The 15,160-nt window shown below is 43.2% G+C and overlaps 1 protein-coding gene across 1 annotated transcript in view; it reads right to left on the bottom strand.

Moving 5' to 3' along the window:
* Window positions 1-2,599: 2,599 nt before the first annotated feature.
* dok7b (docking protein 7b) overlaps window positions 2,600-15,160 on the bottom strand; it is a 105,379-nt gene continuing 92,818 nt past the window's right edge. The window contains exons 9-11 of the mRNA XM_061728320.1: window positions 5,952-6,006; window positions 5,430-5,582; window positions 2,600-3,234 (exon numbers count right to left, since the gene is read on the bottom strand). Coding sequence (XP_061584304.1) covers window positions 3,098-3,234; window positions 5,430-5,582; window positions 5,952-6,006 — 345 coding nt within the window. The 3' untranslated portion in view covers window positions 2,600-3,097. The remainder of the gene's footprint in view (window positions 3,235-5,429; window positions 5,583-5,951; window positions 6,007-15,160) is intronic.

The raw sequence follows: 15,160 nt of genomic DNA on the forward strand, positions 1-15,160 counted from the left end.
GGTTTCCATTGGAATTCTTTAAGAAAGTTCTGGCCAGATATCCATCCAATTTTTATGCCGGTATCCGGTATTTTGAAAGACGGCATCCCCCCCTCTTGGAGATATGCTTCTATTAGTCTACTTTAAAAAAAAGATAAGAACCCATTGGATTGTTCATCATTTAGGCCTATTAGTCTCCTCAACGTGGACTACAAAATCATTGCAAAAGTACTGGCTCTGAGATTGGAAACCATCCTTCCGAAAATAATAAACCCAGATCAGGCAGGGTTCGTCAAATCGAGATATGGCACAGATAATGTACGCCGTCAAGTATTGTTCAGTACTTTAACACTCATAAAAATCCAGCTCTGATAGTCTCCCTCGATGCCGAAAAGGCCTTTGACCGACTGGAATGGTCTTTTTTGTTTCCGGTATTGGAAAAATTTGGTCTAGTCTCTAACTTCATTAATATAATTAAGACCTTCAACTCAGACCCAATAGCCACAGTTAACACTAAGGGCCTGCTATCTGATGGTTTCCCGGTGCGCAGGGGCTGCATACAGGGGTGCCCCCTATCACCTTTATTATTTATATTGTTCATTGAACCTTTGGCTGAGGTCATCAGAGTCATCCTGATATATCTGGAGATAGGGTAGATGAAGAAAACCACATTATTTCCTTATTTGCTGATGATGTCCTTTTGTATCTGAATAAACCTGAGAAATCAATTCCGGCGGTTTTAAATTATATAGCCGCATTCAGCGCTTTGTCAGGTTATAAGATTAACCTAGGGAAATCCGTTGCTACGCCCCTCAATGTCCCCCAGGATATGCCGATTCAGTCTCCTTTTCAAGTGTCTAGGAGGGGTTTCAAATATTTAGGTATCTTTGTCACCCCTGACTTAAACAATCTGTTTGAAACTAATTACTCGCCTCTAATTCAAAAGGTTAAGAATGATCTGGCAAAATGGGCCTCCCTCCAAACTTCTCTTCTTGGGAGAATCAACACTATAAAAATGAATATTCTTCCTCGATTGAACTATTTATTTCAAAATCTCCCGTGCTATTTGACTCCTGCCTTTTTTAAGTCACTAAATTCCCATATCTCTCGCTATATTTGGAACACCAAACATCCAAGAGTTAAGTTCTCTTTACTTACCAAGCCAAGGGATCTGGGAGGCTTGTCCCTGCCCAATCTACAATTATATTACTGGTCAGCACAACTTAAAACATTGTCAAATTGGTTTATGAACAGGAAGGATTCCCTATGGTTGGGTCTTGAATCCTTATTTTGTTATCCCAGAAGGCTGAACTCTCTTCCTTTTATTAATACTATAGATCAGTTAAATCATCTCAAGGATAACATAATTATTTATAACACACTGTTGGTTTGGCGCGATGTGAAGAAATAACTAAATATTCCCCCTGCCATCTCTTTCTGTTCCCTCCTAGCTCGGAATCCAGATTTACCAGCACAGATAAGAAGTATTGGTTTGATGGAGTGGACGTTTAAGGGCCTGTCCAGCTTTACAGACTTGTTGGTCTCTGACTCAGTTAAGTCATTTGAGCAAATCAGGGCTGATTTTAATATTCCCCACAAAGATTTTTATAAGTATCTCCAAATCCGTCACTTTATAGGTTCTCTCTTGAAGTCAGGCGGGATTCGCATGGGACTGTCAGAGCTGGAAAACACTATAGGACTGATTTCCAGGATTTATACTTCTCTGCTTTACTCTGACTCTTCAGGTTATAACTCTTTGAAGCTGTTGTGGGAGCGTGATCTGGAGGTGACGTTTAATCCTGGAGACTGGGACAAGATCTGCAAGATCTGACTTTTCCTAAATGTACCTCAATCTCTATACATGAACAGAACTTTACATTTTTTCACAGGACTTACTACACTTCTGTTCGCCTCCAGAAAATGTTCCCTGACACTTCCAACCTTTGTTATAAATGTAAGACACACAAAGGTACATTTATCCATTTGTTTTGGTCATGTGACCACATCCAGATTTTCTGGAAGGGGGTTCAATCTGTAATCCAGGAGGTCATTGGTAAACAGCTCTTGCTAACTCATTCTTTCTTTTTACTTAACCATGTTGCTCCAGACAGTTTTTTGGACACGGACACCAAATCTCTGCTGATAATTCTTTTGTTCCTGGCTAAAAAATGTATCTTGCTGCGGTGGTCCACTCCCCAGGTCCCTACAGTCGACATGTGGATGTCACAGATTTCTGCTCTTATTCCTCTCGAGAAGTTGACTCATGACCTTAATCGGACAAGTTTTGGAGGATCTGGGAACCATTGCACTCCTTCTTACAGGAGCCTTAACTCAGCTTCTGCCCCTGAAGGATGAGGACTGCCTATTTTTTCTTTCACTTATCCCATGTATGTGCTCTTCGTTTACCTGTCTCTTAATTTACCTATTTTACTTATTCATTTTATGCATAGTACTGCGCAGCGCTTACTGTTGGTTTGGGGTGGTTTTTTCTTATTTTTTTTATTTAATTTTTATGTTTTGTTGTATTTCATTTTGTTCTGTTCTAATGTTTGTACCCATAAAATTGAAAAACCAATAAAAAGAGTATTAAAAAAAAAAAGAAAAAAAAAAAGATTCCCAAAAACATTGTTTATTAATCAAACATCACTGTTGATCAAGACTTACAAAAAAAAACAAAACAAGAGCCTAAACCCAAAAGCATGACATGACACATAGCGGGGAGAATAGTACGGATTGGCCGAGAGAAAGGGAAAGAGAAAAAAAAGTGGGGAATTTGGCATAATTTCTTTTGCATCATTTTAACCAGGCCAGTTTCATTAGTTGTGCCCGCCCCACACAGGTAAAATATTATTTATTATTGCTTTTGTCAGTTTCAATATTTTTCATCGACCATTGTGGGGTGTTTTTTTTTTTTTAATTATTACTATTTCTTAAATGGAAGAGTACCAACAAATGTGTCCATACCTGTAAGATGGCAGCAGCAAAAAGGCACATTAAAAAAAAAATATATGTTTATACTGGAATGGCTTGTTTATGTGAATTGGTACATACTGGCACAACTGTTGGTACACCAAACTGCATGTGGGCATGTTAGATTATTTAGTCCAGTGTTGCAGAGTCAGTTTGGTGGGCCTCGCCACCTGCTCTCCAGCCCAGTCCCCCTGTCCTTCCTTTCCTGGACAAACTTCACGCCCTGTCTCTGAGCTGTTTCCATGGTTCCAATGTTGAGGTACGGGTACCTGGGGAAGCCCTCTTCTGGTTGGGGGAGAAAAGGGGAGTTAAACATGATATAGAGTACAAAGTAAAAACATGTAGTGATCTGTTAATCCCTGTGATGGTTCATGTTCTGCATAGAATGAGAATTTTACAAGGGTTGTTTGACAAACCAATTAACAGTTAATTGTATCACTTAATTTTTTTTTTTTACCTTGTCTGCATATATATTAATGGTTAATACCAAGTTTGATCACACTTAAAGCATTTATATGCATTTTAATCTTTTTAATCTCTTTAATCTTTTTTTTTTCAACATATTAGAGCCCCTGGTGATGAGAGTGGGGGTGTGACTTATGCGGTAAAAACAGGGAGGGGTCAGTGCCCCCCCCAACCCTAAATGTTCTGGTTGAGTGTAGAGATGTCTAAGATGTTATTTCAAACTGAGGAGCAGGCAGTCCTGGGGTATGTGAGACAATGTCCCCCAACCCCTCGGACCCCCCAACCCCTCGGACCCGCACGCCCCCCGGACCCCCAACCCCCCGGAGCTCCGAACTTTTACTTATAAGGTGAGCATGAATCAATGTTTTTGATAATTTATAGATTATGTAGTCTCCAAAGGTGGGAGCGGGATGAAACGATAACAGGGTTCACCTTACGGCCTATATGAAGTTATTCCAGATCTTCCCACCCATCTGGCCAGAGGGGGCAGTAGAGCCCAGGACTGCTGCATGTTTTTGTGAGGGTAGAGAACATTAGCTACCAAGGGAACACGAGGAGAACATGCAAACTTCACACAGAAAGGCCCTTTCGGGCTGAAGTCATGGGGGAACTTAACACGCCCTCAGCGCCCACAGCGCCCCCGGCAGGAATTGAACCCAGGACCTTCTTGCTGCGAGACGGCTGCTCCACCGTGTCCCCCCACTTTCCATGATTGAAGGGAAGAATGCATTTTTTTTTAAAGTAGAGCCAATCAGTCTAGAGAAACGAGTAAATCCAAAGAAAAAAATGCCATCCTTTTTTTAAAGCTATATCAAAAGATGTCAAAAGATTGAGAACATTCATAATTTTTATGCAGAGAATAATTTCAGCAGGCGACTGAAAAATAGATTGGTTCTTTTTCATATTCCAGTTTTTCTTTTAGCTTTACATTGGCTTAGTACCCCAGATAAATCTGTAGATGAATACAGAACAAACTAAAATGGTTAAAATACAGGCTTCAGGTTGAGCGACACAGCATGCAAAAGGTGAACCCATCCATCCATCCATCCATCCATCCATCCATCCATCCATCCATCCATCCATCCATCCATCCATCCATCCATCCATCCATCCATCCATCCATCCATCCATCCATCCATCCATCCATCCATCCATCCATCCATCCATCCATTATCTATACCCGCTTTATCCTTTGCAGGGTGACAGGGGTCTGCTGGAGCCTATCCCAGCTCATTTCAGGTGAGAGGCAGGGGTTACACCCTGGACAGGTCACCAGTCCATCGCAGGGCCACATAGATACACACAACCAGACATACTCACACTCACACCTACGGGCAATTTAGGTGAAACCAGAGTTTTGAAAAAGAAAACTGAGTTTCAGTACTCTTACTCCAGAAGTGCAGTGTAATTTGCAGCGTGTGCTGAGCCACGCTCTTGCAGGACCAACTCCTTGTAGGCTGTAGTGGCTGGAAGGGGGTTGATGGGGATATTCACATAATGAGCAGTGTTGTCACAATGAGGCTTATTGTTGAGGGATGCAAACAGATGAGCTTTATCAGGAAACTGGAACCCTGGTGTTGGAATGATGCACATGCATGGTTGTGTGTCAGTTATGAGCCACCAGATAAACTGCTAAGCATTTTGTTTTCCACATTCAGGACAGAAATACGGAGCCCCTTTGGTGACATTTGAAAAAAATAAATTAATGCGTGGCCACGCATTAATAACTCGTGGCCACAAGTTAATATCTTAATTTGTGGCCACGCATTAATAACTCGTGGCCACAAGTTAATATCTTAATTTGTGGCCACGCATTAATAACTCGTGGTCACAAGTTAATATCTTAATTTGTGGCCACGCATTAATAACTCATGGCCACAAGATAATCAATGCGTGGCCACGAGATATTAACTTGTGGCCACACAATATTTTATTTTTTTCAAATGTCACCAGAGGGGCCCCATACAAAAACATGAAAGATGGTCTTCAATATAACTTGAAATGAATTTGCTCACCATAAGCTGGTGTTGGCCTGTTCACACTAAATGTGACAGGAGGAGGGGGAGGGGCAGAGCGTGGTGGAGAAGACAACACCCTCCTCAGACCTTTTAGGTTCCCACCAACATCCCCACTGTCAGGAAAGTTCTCTCTCACACAGTCAGATGGGTCTGGTATCAGATAAAACATTGTATTAAACACTACTATTGTAAAGCACAAGAGAAGAATTCAGATCACTAAGGTATAGAAAATACCAAAATAAGTCTGAATATTTCAAGTGTATTGATTTTATCACTTTTATGTTATTACAAGCTATATTTGTTTAACTGATTCATGAACATGTAAACATTATTTTTAATCATGTTGCTATTTAAAGTAAATCATATTAAATGAAAATTCTGTCTTGTCTCTTCAAATGGAATAGAGTAGAAAACAAATGTAGATGAACATGAACAAGGAAGAAATTGCAGTTAATGTAATACTGTAATGTAATATTAATTTAATATTAATGTAATACTGAAGTGAGTCCACAAATGTACCATGTGTATCCACAGCATGATTAGGAAAAGGGTCTTGTGAGGAAGTGCTGCCAACCTAAAAAACAAAAGAAAGAAAACAGCATTTTAGATATCCATCCATCCATTTTCTATACCCGCTTAATCCTGTACAAGGTAAGAGGGTTTGCTGAAACTCATGCCAGCTCATTACAGGTGAAAAGCAGGGTTACACAATGCTGGTCACTAGTCTGTTGCAGGGCCACAGTCTAACATACTAACATATGTAGACTAATAACATTAACCTTATTTAAAATCCTCATTCAACCTAACATGCATGTTTTTGGACTGTGGGAGGGAGCCGGAGTACCTGGAGGGAACCCAATCAAGCATGAGGAGAACATGCAAAACTCCACACAGAAAGACCCCTGCCGCCCCTGGCATGTGCATTTTAAATGTACAACTTTAATATTTTATTTTGCTTCATATTTTTTTTTCAAGCACTACAGAATGTAGTTACATTGTATATTTTATTGAGTTTTAAAGAATAAGATTTATTGAAAATGTTAAGTATGCAACTTCTGCTGTGTTTCAGCTATTATTGAAAGAAGATACAGGATCATGGGATATTTTGTACTGTATTTTCTGCACTATAAGGCGCACTTAAAATCCTTAAATTTTTCTCAAAAATCGGCACTGCGCCCTATAATCTGGTGCACCTTATGTATGAAATATCGTTGTGCTTACTGACTTGGAACAAGTTTTATGTGTCGGTCATGTTTTAGTGCGACTTTGGTAGAGACGAATCTGCACCATTTGATTGATTGTCGGACCGTTTAGCTGACTGGGACATTGTATTAAATTTGGTCCTTGGTTGATTGGTTGCAACGTCAGACGTCAGATAACTAATTATGTAGCGCTGGCAACCAACCATCATCCAACATCTCTAGTCCATGTTATCTTACTATAATTAAATGTCCAGCCTATGTTTAGTTAACGTTAAACTCCTTATAGTAAGTAAGTTAAATTTATTTATAAAGCACATTTAAACAGATATTACTCACCAAAGTGCTATACATACTACTACTACTACTACTTTTGTCTTTTGTCCATGTTGCAGCATCCTTTGCTGGACACCGGAACCTGCAGGTGGTCGTGGGTGGCTTGTAGCTTGCATTACGGAGCACAAGTCTTTCCCTGACCCTGCACCCCAACCTGGGACTTGCTGATTGGGCCGGAGCTTCGGGAGCTGCGTGCTGGCCTGCGGTCCCCACCCCTGGTCATCCCGTTGCTGCTTCCACCTGCCTGCTGTGCTGTTGCCGTCCCTGACCCACCAGTCTGGCCCTCGGCAGGAGGGTCCCCCCTTATGAGCCTGGTCCTGCTCAAGGTTTCTTCCCTCCTAAAGGGGAGTTTTTCCTTGCCACTGTTTGGCTTAAGGTTTTTCTCCCACTAGGGGAGTTTTTACCTGCCATTGTTTATGTAATAACTGCTCGGGGGTCATGTTCTGGGTATGGGCCTTTGGAAAGCGTCTAGAGACAACTCTGTTGTATTAGAGGCTATATAAATAAAATTGAATTGAATTGAACTACTACTACTACTACTACTACTACTACTAGTACTACTACTACTACTACTAATAATAATAATAATAATAATAATAATAATAATAATAATAATAATAATAATAACAATAATAATAATAATAATAATAATAATAATAATAATAATAATAATAATAATAGTAAAAAACACCCAGTGACAAGAAATAAATCACAAATTTGACCTAAAAACACAGACACAAGAAATGACAGGATTAGGGGGCCGGGAAAGCTAGTGAATATAGGTGAGTTTTTTGTCTATAGATTTAAAGGTATGTTAGGATTTTATGAAATAGTTTAAAAGTTTGAAGGGATTTTCTATAAGATTCAAGACTGGTGGTTGCTCTCAGGGCAGGATCCCCTCCTGTTTTTTATGACTAGACTGTTAAGATTGTTTAGCTTTTTTCTCTTTTTAAGTTGAAGACAACGAATAGAGTTTTAGTTGTCTTAGATCTTTTCTGGGTTGACACCTCAAGTAGGAAACAATCAGCAGAGATATAAGGCTGAAGCTGTGACATGTTTGGGTGTTTTTCCCCATAGCTGGCTCCACAGATGGGGTTCACGTACAAAACACCTCCTTTTTCAGTATAAATACGACCGGATCAATGACCACAGTGTGCATTTCTCTCCTACCTCTGTGGTTTGAGAAAGTGTACCTCCGGCCGGAAAATAATGTACATGATATAATAAAGCTTGTATTAAAGGGGACCTATTATGAAAAAAAAATGTTTCTTGCTTTAACATATATAAAGTGGTCTCCCCTCAGTCTGCCAACTCAGAGAAGGAGGAAAGCAACCAAATTCTGCAGTGTCTGTACAGCCGCCCGGATGAGCCGTCCAGTGTCATGTGGATCTACGAGCCGTTCAGATTCTGCTCCCTTTCGTTACGTAACGAAAATGCGATTTACATAGGTTGGCCTCCAATGCGTGAAACCACACCCACAACTAACTCCACCCGGCCGGAGCTTCCGCCATTTTTTCGTAGCGGTGTATCACGTCATTCAGGCAGCCAATCAGCACAGTGCTCATTATCATAGCCCCGCCAACTCAGAATCCTGCATAGATAATGAGGTTAGAGAATCGGATGCAAAAGACATGGCTCAAAAGCTGAATTTCTAATTTATTTAGCAAAAACAATCAAAAGCTTGTTTTTAAGACATTCAAGGCCTGTTTAAAATAGGTATTAGATGCCATAATAGGTCCCCTTTAACATTGATTCTGTTCACTGGTTTTCTTATGGTGCACCAGACAAATGAACACGAGGATCTTTCAGGTGGAAATATTGGGGGCACATCGAATGTCTGAGGGTCACTGGTTCCACAGTTGGGGAGCAGCCACAGCAAAGGCCCTATCACCTTTCAGTTTCAGCTGTGACTGAGGCACATGTAGTTGTCCTTGACTAGAGGACCTCAGGGATATGGTGGCTGACTGGAACCGGAGAAGGTCAGTGGCATGGGCCTGTACATTGAGAGCCTTAAAAACCACGAGTAAACCTTTGAACTTAAAAATGAGTAGGGAGCCACTGCAGGGAACCCAAGACAGGGGTGATATGTTCAGGCTTCCTTGCACCAGTCAGCAGTCTTGCCGCAGCATTTTGAACCAACTCCAGGCGTGTTAATAAAGACTGGGGGAGGCCAAGGTAAAGGGAATTGCAGTAATGAAAGCGAGATATAATAAATGTGCGGATTACGTTTTCCTTATATGTTTATCTGTTTAACTTATCTGTTTGTCAAGACTGAGCCCTGAATCCAGTATTACCCCCCAGCTTTGGATAAAAGTGTCTGCTAAATGACAGTAATAGTAGTAGTAGTAGTAGTAGTAGTAGTAGTAGTAGTGGTAGGAGCAGTAGAAGTAGTAGTAGTAGCAGTAGTAGCATTAGTAGTAGTAGTAGTAGTAGTAGCATTAGTAGTAGTAGTAGTAGTGGTAGGAGCAGTAGTAGTAGTACAAGTAGTAAAAGCAGCAGTAGTAGTAGTAGCACTAGTAGTAGTAGCAGTAGTAGTAGTAGTAGTAGCACTAGTAGTAGTACTAGTAGTAGTAGCATTAGTAATAGCAGCAGTAGTAGTAGAAGAAGTAGTAGTATTAGTAGTAGAAGTAGTAGTAGAGGTAGTGGTAGTAGGAGTAGTAGTAGTAGTAGTAGTAGTAGTAGTAGTAGTAGTGGTAGAAGTAGTAAAAGTAGTAGTAGTAGCAGTACAAGTACTAGCAGTAGTAGTAGAGGTAGTAGTAGTAATAGTAGTAGGAACAGTAGTACTAGTAGTTGTGCTTGTGTTGTTCTCTCAGATGTAAGTCGCTTTGGATAAAAGCATCTGCTAAATGACTGTAGTAGTAGTAGTAGTTGTAGTAGTAGTAGTAGTAGTAGTAGTAGCAGTAGTAAAGTATTTACAGTAGTGCGAGGAGGTAGTTGGTTAAAAAGTCCAGTGCAGTTATATTATGTACAGATGTGCAGAATAGTGCAAAGAGTTAGTGGGTACTAGCCCCGTTCACTTCTGGGGGGCTGGAGGGGTGGGGAGTTGGAGTGTGTGAGTGAAGGGGTGGGGGGTTGGTGTGGGGGTCTGGGGACGGGCAGAGTTCAGCAGGGAGACAGCTGTGGGGACGAAGCTGTTCCTGAACCTGGTGGTTCTTGTGCGGAGACTCCTGTAGCGCCTCCCAGAGAGCAGGAGGGCAAACAGTCTGGGTGCTGGGTGGTAGGAGTCCTTGATGATGTTGGTTGCTCTCCTGAGACAACGCTTCCTGTGGATGGTGTTCATGGCAGGAAGTGAAGCTCCGGCGATGCGCTGGGCGGTTTTCACCACCCTCTGCAGGGCCTTCCGGTCAGCGTTAAAGCAGTTCCCGTACCAGACTGTGATACAGTAGTTGAGCTGAGCTGACCTCACTCGTCAATAGAGCTAAGTCAACCACATGTATGTTAGACCCCATCCCGACTCGACTATTCAAACATATTTTTTCTCTTATTGGTGCGACAATACTGGACTAAATTAACCTATCCCTAAGTTTAGGATATGTACCACAGGTTTTCAAAGTCGCAGTAATTAAACCTTTACTTAAAAAACCTTCTCTTGACCCAGACACCTTAGCTAATTATAGACCAATTTCCAACCTTCCATTTGTATCTAAAATTCTGGAAAAGGCAGTTTCAAGCCAGTTATGTGACTATTTGTATAGAAATGATCTGTTTGAAGTCTTTCAGTCAGGGTTCAGAATGCATCATAGCACAGAGACAGCACTGGTTCGAGTCACGAATGACCTCCTTATGGCCTCAGATAAGGGATTAGTTTCCATACTGGTTCTACTGGACCTCAGTGCTGCTTTTGACACTGTAGATCATGGCATTTTACTGCACAGGTTAGAGCATGTTGGGATTAAAAGGACAGCTCTATGTTGGTTTAAATCATATCTATCTGACAGGTTCCAGTTTGTTCATGTACATGAGGTTTCTTCAGAACAGTCAAGGGTCTGTTATGGTGTTCCGCAGGGTTCAGTGCTAGGGCCAATCTTGTTCAGTTTATACATGCAGCCATTGGGAAGTATAATCCAGAATCACGGCATACACTTTCATTGTTATGCTGATGATACGCAGCTCTACTTGTCTATAAAGCCGGATGAAACAGAACCGTTAGTTAAACTTCAGGCATGTCTTAGGGACATCAAGGACTGGATGTCCAGAAATGTCTTGCTTCTAAATAAAACAGAGGTTATCATTCTTGGTCCAGAGCATCTTAGGAAGGGATTAGATGGTGTTGCAATGGCTTCCAGTGCAACTGTGAGAAACCTTGGTGTTATTTTCGATCAGAATTTGTCGTTTAAACCATATGTCAATCAGGTTTGTAAAATAGCCTTTTTCCATCTCCGTAATATTGCAAAGATTAGGAAAATCCTCTCGCAGAGTGATGCAGAAAAACTAGTTCATGCGTTTGTATCTTCTAGACTAGATTACTGTAATGTGTTGTTAGCAGGATGTCCAAGTAATTTGCTGAATAGGCTCCAGCTGATCCAGAATGCAGCAGTACGAGTGCTGACAGGAATCAGCAGGAGAGACGTCTCTCCAGTGTTAGCGTCGCTCCATTGGTTACCCGTAAAATTCAGAATCCAATTTAAAATTTTATTACTTGCGTATAAAGCCCAAAACGGCTTAGCTCCGCATTATTTGCAAGACCTGATAGTGCCTTATGTTCCTGTCAGAGCTCTCCGTTCTCAGAGTGCAGGTTTACTCGTAGTTCCTAGAGTATCCAAATGTAGATTTGGAGGGCGGGCGTTCTGCTATCAGGCACCATTACTATGGAACCAACTTCCAATCTGGGTTAAGGAGGCTGACACCACCTCCACCTTTAAAACTAAACTTAAAACATTTCTGTTCAGTAAAGCCTATAGTTAGTGTTTAGTAAACCTCTAGCTGGTGTTGGTAAATCTCTAGGTAGTGTAAACTTTAGTGTGTCAGAGTCGCTCCTGTAGTTTCTTGTGCTGGCCCCCCCTTCTCCTCCCTTTTCTCTCTTTTGTCCATGTTGCAGCATCCTTTGCCGGACACCGGAACCTGCAGTGTGGGAGTGAGGGGGGCAGGGTAACGGCCCCTTTTGGGCGGGGGAGAAGGTTCGTCCCTCAAGACTCCTCTCCCTGGCCCTGCCCCTTTTCAACCTTTCCCCGACCCTGCACCCCAACCTGGGACTTGATGATTGGGCCGGAGCTTCGGGAGCTGCGTGCTGGCCTGCGGTCCCCACCCCTGGTCATCCCGTTGCTGCTTCCACCTGCCTGCTGTGCTGTTGTCGTCCCTGACCCACCAGTCTGGCCCTCGGCAGGAGGGTCCCCCCTTACGAGCCTGGTCCTGCTCAAGGTTTCTTCCCTCCTAAAGGGGAGTTTTTCCTTGCCACTGTTTGGCTTAAGATTTTTCTCCCACTAGGGGAGTTTTTACCTGCCATTGTTTATGTAATAACTGCTTGGGGGTCATGTTCTGGGTATGGGTCTCTGGAAAGCGTCTAGAGAAAACTCTGTTGTATTAGACGCTATATAAATAAAATTGAATTGAATTGAATTGAATACAGTTGGTAAGGATGCTCTCGATGGTGCAGCGGTAGAAGTTCACCAGCACGTCTGAAGAGAGGTGGTGTTTCCTCACAGTCCTCAAGAAGAAGAGGCGTTGGTGAGCCTTCTTGACCAGGTTGGAGCAGTTGCTGTCCAGGAGAGGTCCTGTGCAATGTGGATCCCCAGGAATTTGAAGCTGGTCACACGTTCCACTGCCACACCATTGATGTGGATGGGTGGATGAGTGACAGCATTCTTCCTGAAGTCCAAAATCAGTTCTAGTTTTCGAGGTGTTGAGCCTCAGGGTATTGTCCTCACACCACGCAGCTAGGTGATCCACCTCCTCCCTGTACGCCGACTCATTGTTGTTCCTGATGAGGCCAATCACAGTGGTGTCGTCCGCAAACTTGATGATGGCGTTGGAGCCATGTACAGGTCTGCAGTTGTGGGTGAAGAGGGAGTAGAGGAATGGACTCAACACGCAGCCTTGTGGTACGCCAGTGTTGATGGTGAGTGTGGAGGAGCAGTGGTGGTCTAACCGGACATGTTGTGGCCTGTTGGTCATAAAGTCCAGTAGCCAGTTGCAGATGGGAGCTGTGATGCCCAAGTCCGCAAGTTTGACTTCCAGCTTTGACGGGATGACAGTGTTGAATGCTGAACTGAAGTCTATGAACAGCATTCTGGCATAGGTGTTGTTGTTGTCCAGGTGTGAGAGGACAGAGTGCAGCGCTGTGGAGACTGCATCCTCTGTGCTCCTGTTCTTGCGGTAGGCAAATTGGTGGGGATCCAGGGTGGGGGGCAGGCAGGATTTGAGGTGTGCCAGGACCAGCTGCTCTAGGCACTTGGAGATGATGGGGGTGAGGCCCACTGGGTGGTAGTCGTTGAGACACACTGGAGTTGGAGTGGAGTTCTTCGGTACCGGCACAATGGTGGTGGATTTGAAGCAGGTGGGAACAGGCCAGGGACAGGTTGAATAAGTCCGTCAGGACCCCCGCCAGCTCCCCAGCGCATGCTCTGAGCACACGTCCAGGGATGCCATCAGGGCCTGCAGCTTTGTGTGCGATGGTCCGGCTCAGCACTGCTTCAACATCAGTGGGGGAGATTGTTAGTGGCGGGTGGTTGGCAGTAAGCTCTGCTTATTGCTGGTGTGTGGTTATCCTTTTTAAAACGAGTGTAGAACTTGTTCAGCTCATTGAGGAAGGATGTGTCAGAGGGGAGGGGGGGTTGGTGGGCTTGAAGTCGCTGATGATCCGAATGCCCTGCCACATCCGTCGGAGGTTGGAGTTGGAAAACTTCAGTTTGTAGCAGTACTTGACCTTCTTGATGCCCTTTTTCAGCTCAGCCCTGGCTGTACTGTAGGCTTGTGCGTCTCCCGATCGGAAGGGGGTGTAGACGAACATCCTTGTTCATCCAGAGCTTCTGGTTGGGGTTCATGGTAATCCGTTTCTGGGTGGTGACACTGTCTATAGTGGTGGAGATGTAATCCATTACTGAGGAAGTCTCGAAGTCTCTCGATGTCAGTGTGGGGGTGAGTGGTTGCCTGGGCAGAAAACATACTCCAGTCTGTGTCTGAAGCCATCTTGCAGCTCAGACTCTGCCCCCACAGGCCACACTTTTATTGTCCTCACTGTGGGTTTCACACGTTGGATGAGTGGAGAGTGTGTAGGTGATAAAAACAGGGAGAGGTGGTCAGACTGTCCTATGTGGGGGAGGGGTGTCTCTCTGTATGCTCCTGAGATGTTGGAATAAACATGGTCCAGAGTCTTGTCTCCTCTGATGTGGCAGGAAACATGTTGATGAAATCTGGGTAGAACTGTCTTCAGGTTGGAGTGATTGAAGTCACCCGCAACAATAAAAGCAGCGGGTGTGTTGTCTGCTGTTTGCTAATGGCTGCATGCAGTAGCAGTAGCAGTACTACTGCAGAAGCAGTAGTAATAGCAGTAGTAGTAGTAGTAGTAGTAGTAGTAGTAGTAGTATTGGCAGTAGCAGTAGTAGTAGTAGTAGTAGTAGAAGTAGTAGTAGCAGTAGTAGGAGTAGCAGTAGTAGTGGTATTGGTAGTAGTAGTACTAGTAGCAGTAGTAGTAGTAGTAGCAGCAGTAAGAGCATTAGTAGTAGTAGCAGTAGTAGTAGCACCAATAGTAGTAGTATTAGAAGTAGTAGTAGTAGTAGCAGTAGTAGTAGTAGTAGTAGTAGAATTGGAATAAATGGTATAGATAATGGATAGATGAACCACTTACGATTGAATAATACAGGTAATTCATTCGTGCTTCATGTATCACGTCTCTACTTTCTGTCCCGATTGGTTTCACCAGAACTCATTTACTGTCTGTTACTAGTTCTCTGCGCTCTCTCCCCCATCTGCTGCGCTGTGCCTCCCGTCACCGTCTCCATCACCAAGCGGCTTTCCCAAATCCAACTCAGCCTGGATCATTTCTCGTGTCCTCTGCTTTTTCCCATATCCAAGTAATGATCTGACATGCTGACATGTTTGCTGCTTAACACCCCCCCCCCCCCCCCTCACTCCACACTGTTCGCTGTTTGATTGCGTCATCTAAATGTGCCATTATTAATTGTTCGTTTTTTTCCCCACTTATTCCACCGAAAGCCGAAAGTGTTTTTTTTGCTATTTTCGGCCGAACAATTTCGG

This window comes from Cololabis saira, chromosome 1 (genome assembly GCF_033807715.1).
Source record: "Cololabis saira isolate AMF1-May2022 chromosome 1, fColSai1.1, whole genome shotgun sequence".
NCBI classification, from domain to species: Eukaryota; Metazoa; Chordata; class Actinopteri; order Beloniformes; family Belonidae; genus Cololabis; species Cololabis saira.